This window comes from Amblyraja radiata, chromosome 8 (genome assembly GCF_010909765.2).
Source record: "Amblyraja radiata isolate CabotCenter1 chromosome 8, sAmbRad1.1.pri, whole genome shotgun sequence".
Lineage (NCBI taxonomy): Eukaryota > Metazoa > Chordata > Chondrichthyes > Rajiformes > Rajidae > Amblyraja > Amblyraja radiata.
Window position 1 is genome coordinate 67267666 of NC_045963.1, and position 17605 is coordinate 67285270.

At 45.8% G+C, this 17605-nt stretch overlaps 1 protein-coding gene across 1 annotated transcript in view; it reads left to right on the forward strand.

Moving 5' to 3' along the window:
- Positions 1 to 17370, forward strand: part of mthfd1l (methylenetetrahydrofolate dehydrogenase (NADP+ dependent) 1 like) — a 189319-nt gene extending 171949 nt beyond the window's left edge. The window contains exons 27-28 of the mRNA XM_033026140.1: positions 11159 to 11268; positions 15364 to 17370. Of these exons, the coding sequence (XP_032882031.1) occupies positions 11159 to 11248 (90 nt within the window). The 3' untranslated portion in view covers positions 11249 to 11268; positions 15364 to 17370. The remainder of the gene's footprint in view (positions 1 to 11158; positions 11269 to 15363) is intronic.
- Positions 17371 to 17605: the final 235 nt, after the last annotated feature.

Genomic DNA, 17605 nt, shown 5'->3' on the forward strand with positions numbered 1-17605 from the left:
AATTGCAGCATCAGGCAAGAGGTACAGAAGTGTGAAAATGCACACATGCAGATTCAGGGACAGTTTCTTCCCAGCTGTTATCAGGTAACTGAACTGTCCTCTCACCAGCTAGAGAGCAGTCCTGAGCTACTATCTATCTCATTGGAAACCCTTGGATTATCTTTGATCATACTTTACTGGACTTTATCTTGCACTATATACGTTATTCACGTTATTTCCTTTAGCATGTATCCGTACACTGTGGATGGCTCGATTGTAATCATGTATTGTCTTTCAGCCGACTGGTTGGCACGCAACAAAAGCTTTTCACTGTACCTCGAAACATTATCGAACTGATTTTTGAGGCACTGAGATTATTGGAAATAAACCTGGCCAAAGAGGCAAATTTAAAGGAGCATCTTGGGTTGTGGGGAGCTGATGGTGTGAATGCCAACAATAAAGCTACGGAAATCGAGATGCATTAGAGGCTAAGAGGTGAAGATACATGATTCCAGAGAGCTTTAGATTTACTTTATTAATCCCCTTATTCAGGGGAAACAGATGTCCTTGCAGCACACTAATAAAAATACAACATAGCATTCAAGAAGTTCAACACCAAAACACAAAAACATCCCCCCACAGTGGGAACCACTGTGGGGGAAGGCACAAAGTCCAGTCCCCATCCTCTTGTCCACCCAGAGTCGGGCCTATTGAGGCCTCCACAGTCACCGCCACGGCGCCCGATGTTCTCGCCGGGTGATGGTGCTCCGGCGTCGGGAGAACCCTCAGCGGCTTGGGGTGCCAGGAATGGCCGCCTTCTTACCGGAGACCGCGGCTTCCAAGCCAACAGACCGCGTTTGACGGAGCTCCACACACTGGCGATCTCGGTTGTAAAGTTCAGCGCCGCAGCTGGCCGCTCCACAGAACCGCGGCTCCACAATGTTTTCATCGGCGGTCCCAGCATACTGGAGTTTCAGCGCGGCGACCCAGGAAAGGCATCGCCCGCTCCGCAATAGCGCTCCAGCGCTGTGCCGCCGCCAAAGCCGAGGTTCTGGCCAGGTCCCCTCAGGAAACGTCGCTCCAGGACCCGCTGGTAGGCCGCGAGTACAGGTCGAAGGTGCTGCTCGGAGGAAGGCAGCCTCTCCGACCAGGTAGGGACTTGAAAAAGCAGTTTCCCCCTTCCCCCCCCACCACCCCCCACACATAAAAAGATTAGACCCCCCGACTACACAGCGTGGACTCTCGGCGTGGAGCGACGACTGCGGAGGGTTGAGGTCCCGACCACGGGGAAAAATGGAGGAGGACTGGCCAATTTTTGTGCCTTCCACCACAGTGATGAATGCTGTGGTGGATGTTTGTGTTAAATTTTTAGTGTGTTTTTTTGTGTTCTTTCTCATTGTACCGCTGCTGACAAATTCATTTCACTTGCACTTTATGTGACGAATAAAACTGATTGTCGTTGATTTTTGGAAGGTGACAGGGATTTGAAAGTAAAGATGAGAGTTTTAAGATCAAGATTGCTGCACTGAGACCTGGTGTTGGTTGCTGAAAATGAGGGGATTTGGTCAACAGGATAATTGGAATTAGGATTTGAACCACCTCCAGTTTAAAAAAGGTTCAAGGTGAGCAGAGCATTGGAATTGATAATGTTTAATATTAATAATTGATAGTGATAATGATGAGGTAGACGAGAAACCCACCAACATTAGATGTGGAACTGTCTGTAATAGAAGCGTCGTGGTATTAATAATAATAATAATTTAAAAAGACTTTATTGTCATTGTAAATACATACAACAAAATTTCAGGCGCACTGCTCCAACGTATCGGATAAATAATAACGACAATGGAAACAACAAAAACGGCAAGAAAAAAGTTGTCAAGTCAGAATGTGCAATATTTCACAGTATAGTGTTGTGGCAGTACAAAATATTGGCTATGGGGGAGGAGGGGTGGTGTTCAGTGCAGAGTTCAGAGTGGTGATGGCCTTAGGCTAGAAACTGCTCGTTAATCTTGTGGTGTGTGATTTGATGGATCTGTACTGCTTTCCTGAGGGCAGAAGGGCAAACAAGTGATGTGCGGGATGGAGATTAGGAGAGAGGCTTGGGTTTGGACACAAAGCATGTTGAAGAAGAACCAGTTTGAAGAAGGGTACCGACTCGAAACATCACCCATCCATGTCTTCCAGAGTTGCTGCCTGAGCCACTGAGTTACTCCAGCACTTTGTGTCCTTTTGTAGTTATGGCTATTCGTGTGCAGACAGGAGTATGTCCAACGCTCGTTGTGGTCAGGAGTGAAGACACTGACTTTGTTCTGCCTAAAATAGTTGGACGTAATTTAATGCAATAAACCATGTTCGTTATCTTTACGATCGTGTTCGCATCTTTAGTTGGAGAGCCTTGCATCTCACACACACACCACTTGTTTTGTCACATGCTTACAAAACTGATCTGGCGAGGAATTTCAGTAAAGTGAATTTGCTCACAATTGCAGTCACATGCAGGGCAGGACATTTGATAACCCGCTTCCTTCTCTAACTCGGGCATGACCTCGAGGCTTTGCTGAAACTATCTGTTGTTACACGCAAGGCTACAGGAGAACAGAACTCATTTGGAAGAGTGGGGTGACTGAAAAGCGTCTTTTTGTTTACATCTTATGCTTTGACGCTTAACTATAAGCCATCGAATATGTGAGAGCCAACCCAACTGCATCCAGTTGTGAAATTGAATCCAGTACATATGACAATTTAGGGCAGGGATTACCTCATTCAGTCCCTCGGCCATTGAACAAGTTGAAGTAGGAACTGTGACCCAATTCTAGGTGCTGTATCCTTACTTTGTGCCTGGCAGCAAGAACTGTAAAGCTTTGAATTATGGAGACACACTGATACCTTTCTAGGAAAGATATAAGAAGGAACTGCAGATGCTGGTTTACACCGAAGGTATACACAAAATGCTGGAGTAACTCAGTGGGTCAGGCAGCATCTCGGGAGAAAGGGAATAGGTGACGTTTCGGGTTGAGACCCTTCAACAGACTTCTCTTTTGCCCAACTTATCCATGTGACCAAGATGCCCCACCTATGCTATTTGGTTATGTTTGGCACACATCCTTCTAAACCTTTCCTATCCATGTGCCTGTCCAAGTGTCTTTTATGTACCAGTCTGTGTGTTATTATTGTATCTGCCTCAACACCCTCCTCTGGCAGTTCGTTCCATTTTCCTACCACCCTTTGTGTGTGGGGGAAAAATGCTCCTTCAGTTTCTATTAAATCTTTCTCTTCTCACCATAAAACTGTGCCCTCCTCCCAATGCTCCCACCAGCCACTCTTCTCGGAGAAGCCACTTGGAGGGTGGGAGGGCACCGGAGAACCTTCTGGAAACTCATGTAGTCAAGGGAGGAACTTGCAAACTCCCCACAGACAGCATCAGAATACAGATTTGAGCTTGAGTCGGTGGGACTACCTGCAGTCTCACTGGGTGCCCAGTAGGCCTCACCTGATCGTAGGGGTGGGTCTAATGGGAAGCCAGGCCTCTGATGAGAGTGGGACTACTCATTTTACCAACTACCAAGCAGAGTTCAAGCCCAAAGCCGTGCTTGCTGTGCGAGAAAGAAAGCAGCCTCATGAAAGATGCATTAGTGCTTCCATCTCATATCTCCGGAGAAACTTAGCTTATTGAAAATTAATGCAGGATATAACAGTTCGCAGTATGTCTGCAGGATAGCATCATCTTTTAGTTTGGTTTAAAGATATAGCATGGAAAACAGGCCCTTCAACCAACCAAGCACCACCGTCCATCTATCACCTCTATCCCATGTGAGCAGTCTTGGGCCCCAGATCTGAGGAAGGATGTGCTGGCTCTGGAGAAGGTCCAGAGGAGGTTACAAGAATGATACCAGGAATGAATGAGCGGGTTAACTTATGATGACCGCTTGACAGCACTGGGCCTGTATTCGCTGGAGTTTAGAAGAATGAGGGGAGATCTGATTGAAACGTACAGAATAGTGAAAGGCTTGGATAGAGTGGATGTGGAGAGGATGTTTCCACTAGTCGGAGAGTCTAGGACTAGGTCATAGCCTCAGAATTAAAGGACATTCCTTTAGGAAGGAGATGAGAATGAATTTCTTTAGTCAGAAGGCGGTGAATCTGTGGAGTTCTTTGCTACAGAAGGCTGTGGAGGCCAAGTCAATGGATATTTTTCAAGCAGAGATAGATAGATTCTTGATTAGTATGGGGTTATGGGGAGAAGGCAGGAGAGTGTGGTTAAGGGCCTGTCCCACTGTACGAGGTAATTCAAGAGCTCTCCCGAGTTTAAAAAAACAAAACAAATTTGTGGTAAGCACGTAGAATGTACGTAGCAGGTACGTCGGAGCTCGGGGACGTCTCTTAGCGGCTCGTAACGCTAACGGCAGGTACTCGGGAAACGCGGTAAGCTCGTGAAGATTTTTCAACATGTTGAAAAATGTCCATGAGAGCCCCGAGTACCTACGAGCGGCTATTACTGTAATTCTCCGAGTTCGAATCGGGCGAAACTCGGGAGAACTCTTGAATTAGCTCGTGCAGTGGGACAGCCCCTTTAGGAGGGAGGGATAGATCAGCCATGATTGAATGGCAAGGTAGACTTGATGGGCCGAATGGCTTAATTCTGCTCCTATTACTTATGACCTTTGAGGACATTGGATTTTGTCTGTGGAACTAATACTCTACAATGCTGAAAACTATATTCTGCACTCTGTATCTTCTCCTTTATTCTCTCTCTATAAATTGCTCTGTACAGTATATTGTTTGAACTGGTTGCATATATGTATGGTACATCTGATCTGTTTGGACAGCATGCAAAACAGAGTATGTACGTCATTACCTGTGATAACAATAGACCAAACCTAATTTGGAATCCCACTTTCTCATCCACTCCTTGCTTACAAGAGGCCAATTAGCCTACAAACCCTGCGGATATTTAGGATGTGGGAGGATACGAGAAGAAATCCATGCAGTCACACGGAGAACGTGCCAACTCCCCACAGACAGCACCCGAGGTCAGGATCAAACCCAGGTCTTTAGGTAAATGAGGTAGCAGCTCTACAAACGGTGCCACTGTGCTGCCCTTGTGGCAATATTAGTCACTTAGAACCTGGAAGTAATTTTCGTATTTTAGGATGATACACATTGGCTTTGATTTTGGAGTCTTTCATTTTAGTGGAAGCTAAAACCCCATTTACATTGTTTTGCATCTTAATTTTATTCATCTGAAATAACTAAGCTGAATTGGCAAAATAATCAACAATATTCACAATAGTTTCCAGAAAATGCAGACTTTGAGATGGTTTGCTTTTTGAAAATATGTGTTTTTCAAGACTAGGTAGGTTGGTATTTAGAAATGGACATTTCATGCCAGTCAATCACGTCATTCTTTTTGACTACTTAGTTTGCCGATTGTTTTTTGTTGTTGATAAACTGAATGGCTTAAAATGTTATGCCACTTTTAAACATTATATGGGGTGGCACAGTGGTAGAGTCGCCGCATTAGATAGAGCTCTAGGGGCTAGTGGAGTCAAGGGATATGGGGAGAAGGCAGGCACGGGTTATTGATAGGGGACGATCAGCCATGATCACAATGAATGGCGGTGCTGGCTCAAAGGGCCAAATGGCCTCCTGCACCCATTTTCTGTGTTTCTATGTAATCCCGACTACAGGTGCTCTCTGTACGGAGTTTGCATGTTCTCTCGGGGAACGCATGGGTTTTCTCCGAGTGCTCCGGTTTCCTCCCACATTCCAAAGACATTCTGGTTTGTAGTTGATTGATTTCTGTAAAATTTGTAAATTGTCCTTGGTGTGTAGGATAGCGTATCGGGTGATCACTGGTCAGTGCAGACTCGGTGGGCCAAAGGGCCTGGTTCCACTGTATCTATAAACTAAACTAAACACAATGGCATCCATCAGTAGTCAAGTAGGTTGGATGAATTATAGTTATACAGCACAGAAACAGGCCCTTTGACCCAGCTCTTCCATGCCAGCCAAGTTAACCTCTTGAGCTGGTCCCATATGTACAGGAGATGGACATCGGTTCGGAGGTCGACCCGTGTGTCCAAGGAAAGGTGATAGCTGGAGGCCTGCAGTAGCCTGGGGCTCGCCTGTAACGGGCACCACTCATAATACCTAGAGCGCGGATTGGACTCTGATAATGGCGCCAAAACATGGCGGCTCATGCACTCGGGATCAGTGGACTATTTCCGTACAATTTGCTAATTGGGTATGTGCTTTGGTATGACAATACTCTACTGGACTGTAAGAAAATACTTTTACTGCACGCGCACACACGACAATAAAAGCGCCATTGCACAAAATATTGGTTTCATTTATTTTGTTTCGTTGTAAAAATTCTTTGGACTTCATGGTCCTTGTACCTTTTCCCCTCATGGGCTCGTAACTGTCTGAGCTTTATTAGATTCTGTGAGTCATTGCTCAGTTGGGTGCCACCAGTCTTACTGGATGTCTGATTTATGCTGAGGTTTTTATGCATCTCACTACTTAGCATGCAGACAGAGTAGTGGTGCAGCAAGCCTGTCTGAGTTTTAGTTTTTAGCTGCAAAGATGCAGCATGGAAATGAGTGCACGCCGACCAGCGATCCCCGCACGCTAACACTATCCTACACACACTACAGATCATTTACAATTTTGCCGTAGCTAATTAACGCAAAACCTGCACGAGTGTGGGAGGAAACCGGAGCTCCTGGAGAAAACCCACGCAGGACACGGGGAGAACATAAAACTCCGTACAGACAGCGCCCGTATTGAGGATCGAACCAAGATCTCTGTCTGTGTAAGGCAACAACTCTACCCTTGCACCACTGTGCCGCCCACTGAGCTCTGTGTGCACTGTGGACAAAACTGCACAAGACTGTCCTCTGCTCAGCAACCCTCCCATACAGAGTGGGATCACTTCAATTTACGTAAGAATGCTGTTCATCGATTACAGCTCAGCATTCAACACCATTATACCATCTAAACTGATCACCAAACTCGGTAACCTGGGCTTCGATCCCTCCCTCTGCAACTGGATACTGGACTTTCTAACCAACAGACCCCAGTCTGTTAGGTTAGACAAGCACACCTCTTCAACCCTCACCCTGAACACCGGCGTTCCACAGGGCTGTGTGCTGAGCCCCCTCCTCTACTCCCTCTTCACCTATGACTGCACACCTGTACATGGTACTAACACCATCATCAAGTATGCAGATGATACAACGGTGATTGGCCTCATCAGCAACAACGATGAGTCGGCCTACAGGGAGGAGGTCCAGCACTTAGCAGCATGGTGCGCTGACAACAACCTGGCCCTTAACTCCAAGAAGACCAAGGAGCTCATTGTAGACTTCAGGAAGTCCAGGGGCGGCATGCACACCCCCATCCACATTAACGGGACGGAGGTGGAACGTGTTTCTAGCTTCAGGTTCCTGGGTGTTAACATCTCCGATGACCTCTCTTGGACCCACAATACCTCAATTCTGATCAAGAAGGCTCACCAGCGTCTCTTCTTCCTGAGGAGACTGAAGAAGGTCCATCTGTCTCCTCAGATCCTGGTGAACCTCTACCGCTGCACCATCGAGAGCATCCTTACCAACTGTATCACAGTATGGTATGGCAACTGCTCTGTCTCCGACCGGAAGGCATTGCAGAGGGTGGTGAAAATTGCCCAACGCATCACCGGTTCCTCGCTCCCCTCCATTGAGTCTGTCCAAAGCAAGCGTTGTCTGCGGAGGGCGCTCAGCATCGCCAAGGACTGCTCTCACCCCAACCATGGACTGTTTACCCTCCTACCATCCGGGAGGCGCTACAGGTCTCTCCGTTGCCGGACCAGCAGGTCCTGGAACAGCTTCTTCCCGGCGGCTGTCACTCTACTCAACAACGTACCTCGGTGACTGCCAATCACCCCCCCCCCCCCCCCCCCGGACACTCCTCCCACAGGAAAAACACTATGTCTGTATATATGCTAATGTAAATATTTATTCAAATCATATGCTATGTCGCTCTTCCAGGGAGATGCTAAATGCATTTTGTTGTCTACTGTACACGGACAATGACAATTAAAGTTGAATCTGAATCTGAATCAATTTATCGCAGTCTCTCTCAATCTGGAAAACAAAAACAAAACTTGGTTCTTGAAAACCAAATCACAGTTGTGTTGCTGTAAGAAAGGACATGAGGATCTGAAGTGAATTAAATTTGCTGGTCAATTATTATCGTCTCATTTGATTCTGACGATTTGTCTCTATCCTTTTAGTTAATGTTGTCTATGTTCTCCCATTCCATTATCCCAAATGGTATTTGCCTTAGGATAGTAACCATTAGCTAAATGAAGAGATTTCTACCTCAATACCGGTTACATGATTATATGTACGGTTCCTAGAGTAAAAAAAAAGAATGCTGGAAGAACTCAACAGATCAGGCAGCATCTGTGGAGGGAATGGACAAACGATGTTGCGACCCTTCAGACTGATGAAGTATTATGACCCAAAGCATTGCCTGTCCATTCTCAGATGCTGCCTGACCTGCAGCACTTTGATTTTTGCTCAAGATGCCAGCATCTGGCAGTTTCTTGTGCCTAGTCCCGATCCAACAGTGTGGCCACACAAGGAACTATGGATGCTGGCATCTAGAGTAAAACACAGTGTTAGAGTAGCTCAGCTCAGTGTAGAGGTCCTCCCTGGATTACAAACACCCAACTTTTATCCACTTTGTACATACAAGCAAGCGTTTGGGAGATCGGTGGAATGAGTATACTGGCTATTGTGGGGCTGCAGGCATTTTCTGCTGTGTGGGATGGAGCATTTCCACAGGGCCTCTCACCCCCAGCTCAATGATCCAGGGGGAGCGCCGAGCACTGTGGCCACTCATCCCGCACCTGCTTGCTATCCCGTCACTGGTGTTTCCGTGATCCTCCACCACATACTTCTTCAATTCCGACTGACAAACAGTTCTTGGGAACAGAACCTGTCACAACCGGTATACAGTCGGTGTAAATGGGGTGAAGGGGAGATCTGTCTTGGGCTGTCGCGGTGTTGGAGTCGACCCGAAGAACTGAATAGTCTGTCCCAGACACTTTTGAAACTGAATGTTCCTTTGGGCATGGGAATGAAAGGCCAGCCAAGGTTATTTGTAAAATTGCCAGACTTTTGGCCGGCCATCAAAATAAGAGGCCTGTGATCAGGGGAGATGCATCTAACATCAGGCTTTTCCCATTGCTACTCGGTGTAATTTTATGCTTTCTAATTTTATAATGAAGATGGGATGTAAAGTACACTTCCCTCTACGAGCTTCACAATATTGACTTGTTTCAGTGCGATATTATCTCATATTATGCAGAAGAACTGAAACAAACAACTTTCAACAGTTGCGATTCTGTGAATAGACTCAAAGCGTGTTTCAGTACATTGGCAGATGCCTCAATGCTGTAGATTAGTGGTCAAAATGCATGAATACTTGTTGGTAGACAAAAATGCTGGAGAAACTCAGCGGGTGAGGCAGCATCTATGGAACGAAGGAATAGGCAATGTTTCGGGGCTGCCTTTTATGAATGTAAACATTTGATCTTTTTACTGGACCATGGAGATGTCTTAACTTCCGCGTTCTGACGTATTGTGATGGCAGTAACTCAGTTACAGTGCTGCCAACATTGGGTGAGAGTTTGGAGTGAGAAATTGTGAAAGACCAAGCCCGAGGGAGCATAGCGACCGAGCGGGGGGGGGGGTGTGGGAGCTTTTGGTATGGAGCTTTTACATTTTTCAGCTTGAAATTGTGCAATCTGGTGCATACTGTACCAAGTCTTTTAACTTACACTTGAATGCAATGTTTATGCTTTAAATTGGATTAGCTATGAATAAGGTTAGGGTAAATTACATTCCTAATTACATTCCACAGTTGAGCCAGGCTCTGATCAACAGGTGCAGGAAATCAGATTATAATCAAACACTTGGCCCATGTTGGCCAACCTGGGTCTCACTGCACTCCTGGTACTATTCCAGACCTTGACTCTGGCTGCACACTTGGCCTTGCTCCTAGCCCTTCTGCACTGACAATATATCTGGCCCACACATAAAGCCCCACATCTGACCCCCTAGACTTAACCTAGACGTTCAAGTCCACAGGTGCTTATCTAATGCGGTAATCTTTGGTACTTATTTCCAGCAGCCACTGGTTGTCGTTCAGGATGCACCGAGCTGCAGCCTGATCCATGCCGGTCACCTGGGCGAATTCGGCACAGAGACTCTCATGGCAGCGGCGCAACGCTTCCAACGCCTCGGACGGCCCAGGACTCTTGCACTGAGGCTGCTCCATGGCTGGAGCTGCAGCGAGTGACACGCCAGCCCAGCAAACACTCGCCAGCCCCGGCTCCCCGTCCGCATCTGATCCCGCCGCTGCTTCTGCTTCCATCCCTCGCTCAACCCCGGCTCTCCAACACCCGCGGCCTATGCAGTTGATATGAGTTTTTAAATTTTCGTTGACCACAGAATTTCTCACGACAGAGCGTGAGAAATTTGTGATCACTGTGAGAATTTGGCGAAATGCGTGATTCTTATGCTTAATGCATGAGAGTTGGCAGCCCTGCAGTTAGTAGAGCTGCTGACTCACTACTCTAGGCACTGTCTGTGGGGAGTTTGCATGCTCGTCTTGTGACTGTGTCATCTACAACTGAGTGCTCCGGTTTCCTACTTCTTCCCAACGAAGTGTGAACTGAAGGAAACCAGGGCACCCGGAGAAAACCCACGCAGGTCACGGGGAGGAGGTGTAGACAGCACCCATAGTCAGGATTGAACGCGGGTCTCTGGCGCTGTAAAGCAACCACTCTACCACTGTGCCACCCACTAATCACGAAGCTAATAATCCTTCAAATTAGCTGATGAATTCTGTCACCTATTATTTTGAGGTCATGAAGAAAAAGCATTGAAAGTTACAGTAAGGAAGCAGTTTAATGGTTGAACTATAACGGAGTTGCTTTGAGAGAACCGGGTAGAATAGCCAATTTCAGCCTGCTTCCTATGCACAGAATATCATTGAGCAGGTCTTTGCTCCAGAGTTAAACACAGATGCATTTTGAACACTGACTGGTGCAAGCCCTAGGCGGCACCACAAGCCTCTGTAGTGAATGTTATGTCTCTTGATGTATTCTCTTTGGTCCTTGCAGATGAGCACCATGCCAGGACTACCCACTCGGCCTTGCTTCTATGACATCGACCTCGACTCAGATACGGAGCAGGTGCGGGGATTGTTCTGAAGGCAACTCTCAGACTGCAGGTACTAACATTATCATTCATTGTCAGAACAACTGAGATTTTCTTTTGTATGAAGAATACGGCCGGTACTGTGACGCAGCGGTGGAGTTGCTGCATTACAGCGCCCGAGACCCAGGTTCGATCCTGACTACGGGTGCTGTCTGTACGAAGTTTGTACGTTCTCCATGTGACCTGTGTGGGCTTTCTCCGGGAGCCCCGGTTTCCTCTCACACTCCAAAGATGTGCAGTTTTGTAGGTTAATTGGCTGCGGTAAATCTGTAATTTGTCCCTAGTGTGTAGGATAGTGTTAAGGGCCTGTCCCACTGTACGAGGTAATTCAAGAGCTCTCCAGAATTAAAAAAAAACAAACTCGTGGTAAGCACGTAGAATGTACGTAGCGGGTACGTCGGCGATCGGGACGTCTCTTAGCGGCTCGTAACGCTAAAGGCAGATACTCGGGAAACGCGGTAAGCACGTGAAGACTCGTGAAGATTTTTCAACATGTTGAAAAATGTCCACGAGAGCCCCGAGTACCGACGAGCGGCTATTACCGTAATTCTCCGAGTTCGAATCGGGGAAACTCATGAATTAGCTCGTACAGGGGGCAGGCCCTTTAGTGTGCAGGGATCACTGGTCGGTGTGGACTCGGGGGGCCGAAGGGCCTGTTTCTACACTGTACCTCTAAGCTGAACTAAACTAAATACTCTAGTACCTTTAGCAAACGGAGTAACTTGGCCATGCCTTCCCTTGAAAATCAAAGTGCAGATGCTGGAAATCTGAAGTAAATATGAACATTGCTGGTCTTACCGGAGATTTAGTATTGAATTCAACAACTTCACATCGCTAGCCCTTCCTGATTGAGATTCTTTTATTGTCATGTGACAAGTCACAATGAAACATAGAAACATAGAAAATAGGTGCAGGAGGAGGCCATTCGGCCCTTCGTGCTTGCACCGCCATTCAATATGATCATGGCTGATCATCCAACTCAGTATCCTGTACCTGCCTTCTCTCCATACCCCCTGATACCTTTAGCCACAAGGGCCACATCTAACTCCCTCTTAAATATAGCCAATGAACTGGCCTCAACTACCTTCTGTGGCAAAGAATACCAGAGATTCACCGCTCTCTGTGTGAAAAATGTTTTTCTCATCTTGATCCTAAAAGATTTCCCCCTTATCCTTGAACTGTGACCCCTTGTTCTGGACTTCCCCAACATCGGGAACAATCTTCCTGCATCTAGCCTGTCCAACCCCTTAAGAATTTTGTAAGTTTCTATAAGATCCCCCCTCAATCTTCTAAATTCTAGCGAGTACAAGCCGAGTCTATCCAGTCTTTCTTCATATGAAAGTCCTGACTTCCGAGGAATCAGTCTGGTGAACCTTCTCTGTACTCCCTCTATGGCAAGAATGTCTTTCCTCAGATTTGGAGACCAAAACTGTACGTGTTTTAAGATGTTTAAGAAAGAACTGCTGATGCGAGAAAAATCGAAGGTAGACAAAAAATGCTGGAGAAACTCAGCGGGTGAGGCAGCATCTAGTCACAATGAGATGCTTTGTTTTGCATACCTAGGCATACAAAGAATCGCCACGTAGGGGCGATTCTTTGTATGCCTGGGTATGCAAAACATAGTACCCTTTTCTCCCAATGGTTCTCTCTTCCCCTTATTCCCCCCCCCCCCCCACCACCTCCCACACAAGACATACCGAGAGACACTAAAACATACATTTGGACATAGTAAAAAAACAAAAAAAGTCGAAATGACGAACCCGCTGCTGGCTTGATTTAATTATTGTGCACTCCTTTTGTTGGCATTTGCCTTTAAAATTCTCCCGTCTTTTTGGACGCCTTCCTAGTTGCCTCTCCGTGAGTCTGAGTAGTCTTTGTCCAGTGGGGATGTTATATTCTGGAAGGTTGTTTTGAGAACATCTTTGAAGGGCTTCTTTCCCCAGGGAACTACTGGCTGTGATTGAGCTTCGAGGAGAGGAGGCCTCGTTGTGGGAATCTGTGCAAACAATGTGACCTCTTGTCAGACTTGGATGACTGTGGGCAGAGTCATACGTGGTGCTGTTTATCAAGGAGAATAATTCACTCTCCTGACGATAGATCTGGAGCACTTTGGGGAGACACAATGTTTGTGGTTCTTCAAAGCTTTTGAACCTCCTGTTATCAGTTGTCCATGTCTCCAATATTTCAGGAGGGTGAAGATTGGAGACATGGAGAACTGAAGATTACTGCCAGCATCTTGAGTAATGTGCTTCCTGCCAGGTTTCCAGGTCTTTGTCTTCAAACGTTCCCTTTCATAGTTGGTAAAATCCTGTGGCACTGGATTCCAATCTCAGTGACGTTACCAAGGGAGGGGACATGATCAGCATTGACTGGCGATCCGACCTTGCGGCAGAGAGGAGGCAAGTGCCTTGTGACTTGGAAGTTGGTCACTCACTATATTTTTTATATATTTGGGTATTGACCTGCTCATTTGGAAATCTTCTTGAAGGATTTTCTATGTCCACCAATGAATACACATGGCATTTTGGATTAGCAGAGCACCTCCAGCAGTGCAGTCCTCCTCCTTGACTGCAGCAGAGGAATAACTACATATGTTATGGGAACAGAATTGGCCCATTCTACCCATCGAGTCTACTCTGCCATTCAATCATGGCTGATCTATCTTTCCCTCTCAACCGCATTCTCCTGCCTTCTCCCTGTAACCTTTGACACCCTTACTAAACAAGAATCTCCACTTTAAAAATACCCAAAGACTTGGCCTCCACTGCCATCTGTGGCATTGAATTCCACGGATTCATCACCCTCTGACTAAAGAAATTCCTCCTCATCTCCTTTCTAAAGGTACTTTCTAAAGTTACTTCCTTTTATTCTGAGGCTGTGTCCTCTGCTCCTAGACACTCCCATTAGTAGAAGCATCCTCTCCACATCCACTCTATCCAGGCCTTTCACTATTTGGTAAGTTTCAATGAGGTCCCTCTCACATACTTTTGAACACCAGCGAGTACAGACCCAGAGCCGCCAAATGCTCCTCATATGTTGAGCGTTAGTATTGCATTAGCCTTGATCCTCATCTTTCTCACTCTGCTTGCTTGTTGCTAAATCAAAAAGGTCTGTCCAGAACTGATTTAGACAATATAATTCTATCCTGATCTTCCTGTTTGTTTTAGGACGTAAAGTGCATTCAGAGCTTAATACATTTTATAAGCTGGAGAAAATGTAACTACATGCTTTCATGAGTGCCGCAATGTTGCTTGCAAGGGCAGACAAAGTGGGCCATGTTTACTTCTGTTGATAGTTCTGAAGGAACTTGTTAAAGAGAGAATGTGAATTTGAAAGCCCATCTTTGATCCTGTGCAGTCAGATTCATGATGAGGGTCGATTCGTGTCAGGTAACAGTGGTTTTAATATAGTGCAAGGGCTTGGTCTCAGTAGTTACATCCAAGAATCTAAGCTGACGAGGCCAGGTCAAGCCTTGCTCCAGAGTTTTGACCGTATAATCAAAGCCTCCAGTCAATTACAAAGTTCAATGTAGTGTTGGTAAGTCAGGAGAAGGGCTAGAACCAATTCTGAAATGGAAGGAAGCGAAATGACACCATGGCATGTCACAAGGAAAGAGTGTAAGGGTTCTCATTGTTACACTTGTGGTGTTATCATCCAGATCGTGCTTTACTTTACTCTAGAGATGCAGCGTGGAAACAGACCTTTCGGCCCACCGGGTATGTGCCAACCAACGATCACCCTGTACACTAAAACTATCCTACACACTAGGGCCAATTTACAATCTTACCAAAGCCAAATAACCTACAAACCTGTACGTCTTTGGAATGTGGAAGGAAACCGGAGCTTCCGAAGAAACCCCACACAGGTCATGGGGAGAACGTACAAACTCCGTACAGACAGCATCCGCAGTCAGGATCGAACCTCGGTCTCTGGCGCTGTAGGGCAGCAACTCTACCAAATCCCACATGGGTGTTCAATGTCTGACTGTAGTAGGGAAACAGCCCAGAGCCTGCGTGGAGTTCTGGTGTATCAATAACAGGGAGGGGAGGATGGTAAAAATTGTGCATGAAATTGCATCCAATAATTTGATTTTCTATGTGCATTCCAGATTACTCAAATATCCTGTTTCTTGATGAATAAACATCAGCTCCATCTGCCTTTTAATGAAGTTGTGGGAAGATTACCAAGGCCTTGATCAAGTTTTGTATTAAGTTAAGCCCTAGTTTCCTGATGCAAGCATTCTGCACTGATGAATCTTATCCAGTCTCTATCAACAACATTGATGCATATTTAATAACTTGATATTTGTGGTTGGATATGACGATGCTGAATAACTAATTTAAAATGTGTTATAAGTCAGGTGTCATTTTATATTTCAGTATTCTGTAGTGACATGGTTACCGTGCCCAATGCCACACACTCACTCACACACACACACACACACACACACACACACACACACACACACACACACACACTCACACTCACACACACACACACTCACTCACACTCACGCACAAACACACACTCGCACTCGCACACACACACACGCACACACACACACTCTCTCACACACACACACACTCTCTCACACACACACGCTCTCACACACTCACACGCACACACACACTCACTCACACACTCGCACACATACACTCTCTCTCACACACACACACTCACACACATACACTCACTCACTCTCACTCACTCACACATACACTCACTCACACACATACACTCACTCACACACACACACTCACACACATACACTCACTCACTCACACACATACTCTCACTCACACACACATACACTCACTCACACTCACACACACACACACATACACTCACTCTCACTCACACACACACACACACACACTCACACACACTCACACACATACACTCTCTCACACACACACACACATTGCACAAGGAAACATTACATAGCTGTTCAGAGGCAAAGGGTTGTTGAATCTAAATTTGACAATGTCTCTTATGTTCATCTTTATGAACTATCTATCAGAATCAAACAGATGAATGGCTTGCACCTTCCAGACCAAGATGGGGCTAAAATTAAGTACTTTAAAGTACTTTGTAATTAATTCTGAGCATTTTGTGGATTTTTGAAACCACCAATTTATTCCTTGACATCACTTAAAATGCCAAATGAAAATGAATCCATGTTTCCTTTCCATGCACAATACCACATCCAACTGGGCTCTTGTTACGAGCCTAAAATTGATTTTGAGGAAAGTTTTGTTTTACTTTATCACCCATTAGGCTTGAAACTACTGATAATCATCCCTTGGGTCCATTTAAAAAAAAAGATTATATCGAGCTCCACGATTTATTGCAGGTTTTTGTAAGCAAATACTTGAACCGTTAACAACACAAAGTGCTGGAATAACTCAGCGGGTCACGCAGCATCCCTGGAGAACATGGATAGGTGACGTTTCGGTTCAGGACCTTTCTTCGTAAAAGAAGGAAGAAGGGTCCTGACCCGAAACATCAGGACTGTGCGTTCTCCCGGGATGCTGCCTGACCAACTGAGTCACTTCAGCACTTTGTCTTTGTTTTGTAAATCAGTATATGCAGTTCCTTGTTTCTACATCTTGAACAGTTAACAGTTAACCCTGAGCATAACATGCAAGGGTCAAGTCAGCTTGTTATTAATCTTTCCATGTCTGCTTTCTCAAGTGATCATTGCTCTCTTGCTGATAAATATCTGTGACCAAGGTCACAGTTCAGCACGGTCACAAGGTGACCAAGATTTTGCCTTCACTAGACTTCTAACACCTGAAATAATGGGAAGTATTGGCCGTGAAGTGAACAGTCTCAGCACCCAACCTTCCCCTGTCACATTCCGCATGCAGAGGCCTCTGCCGCTGTGGTAATTGAAAGCAAGACGGGGCTAGGTGCAAGTCTGCAGAGGGTGGTCACGCATTCACCGGTAAATAAGGTGCCTCTTTAAGCTTGAGATAGCAACAAATTTGGAAGATATTATTGGCGTGGTTGACATGGACCTAATGTTTGCTCATTGCATATGTTTACACTTTTTGTTCTGTAGTCACTGTGTGTGACGCAACAATAAAAAATGATGCAGCTTGTTTCAACTTGACTACACATTGTGTGTACGTTGTTCTGTGAGTGAGAATCGGACTAACAATGTGTTTATAGGTTTTGAGATAATACAAAATACTGGAAACACTCAGCAGGTCGGGGAGCCTCAATGGAAAGGGAAACCGAGTTACAATTCCAGACTGCAGAGGTTTTGCACCTCATTTTATTTTTGTATGCATTTCAAATTTCTGACGACTGCTGTTTATTTTCAACCGCATTTTAAGTTGGGACAT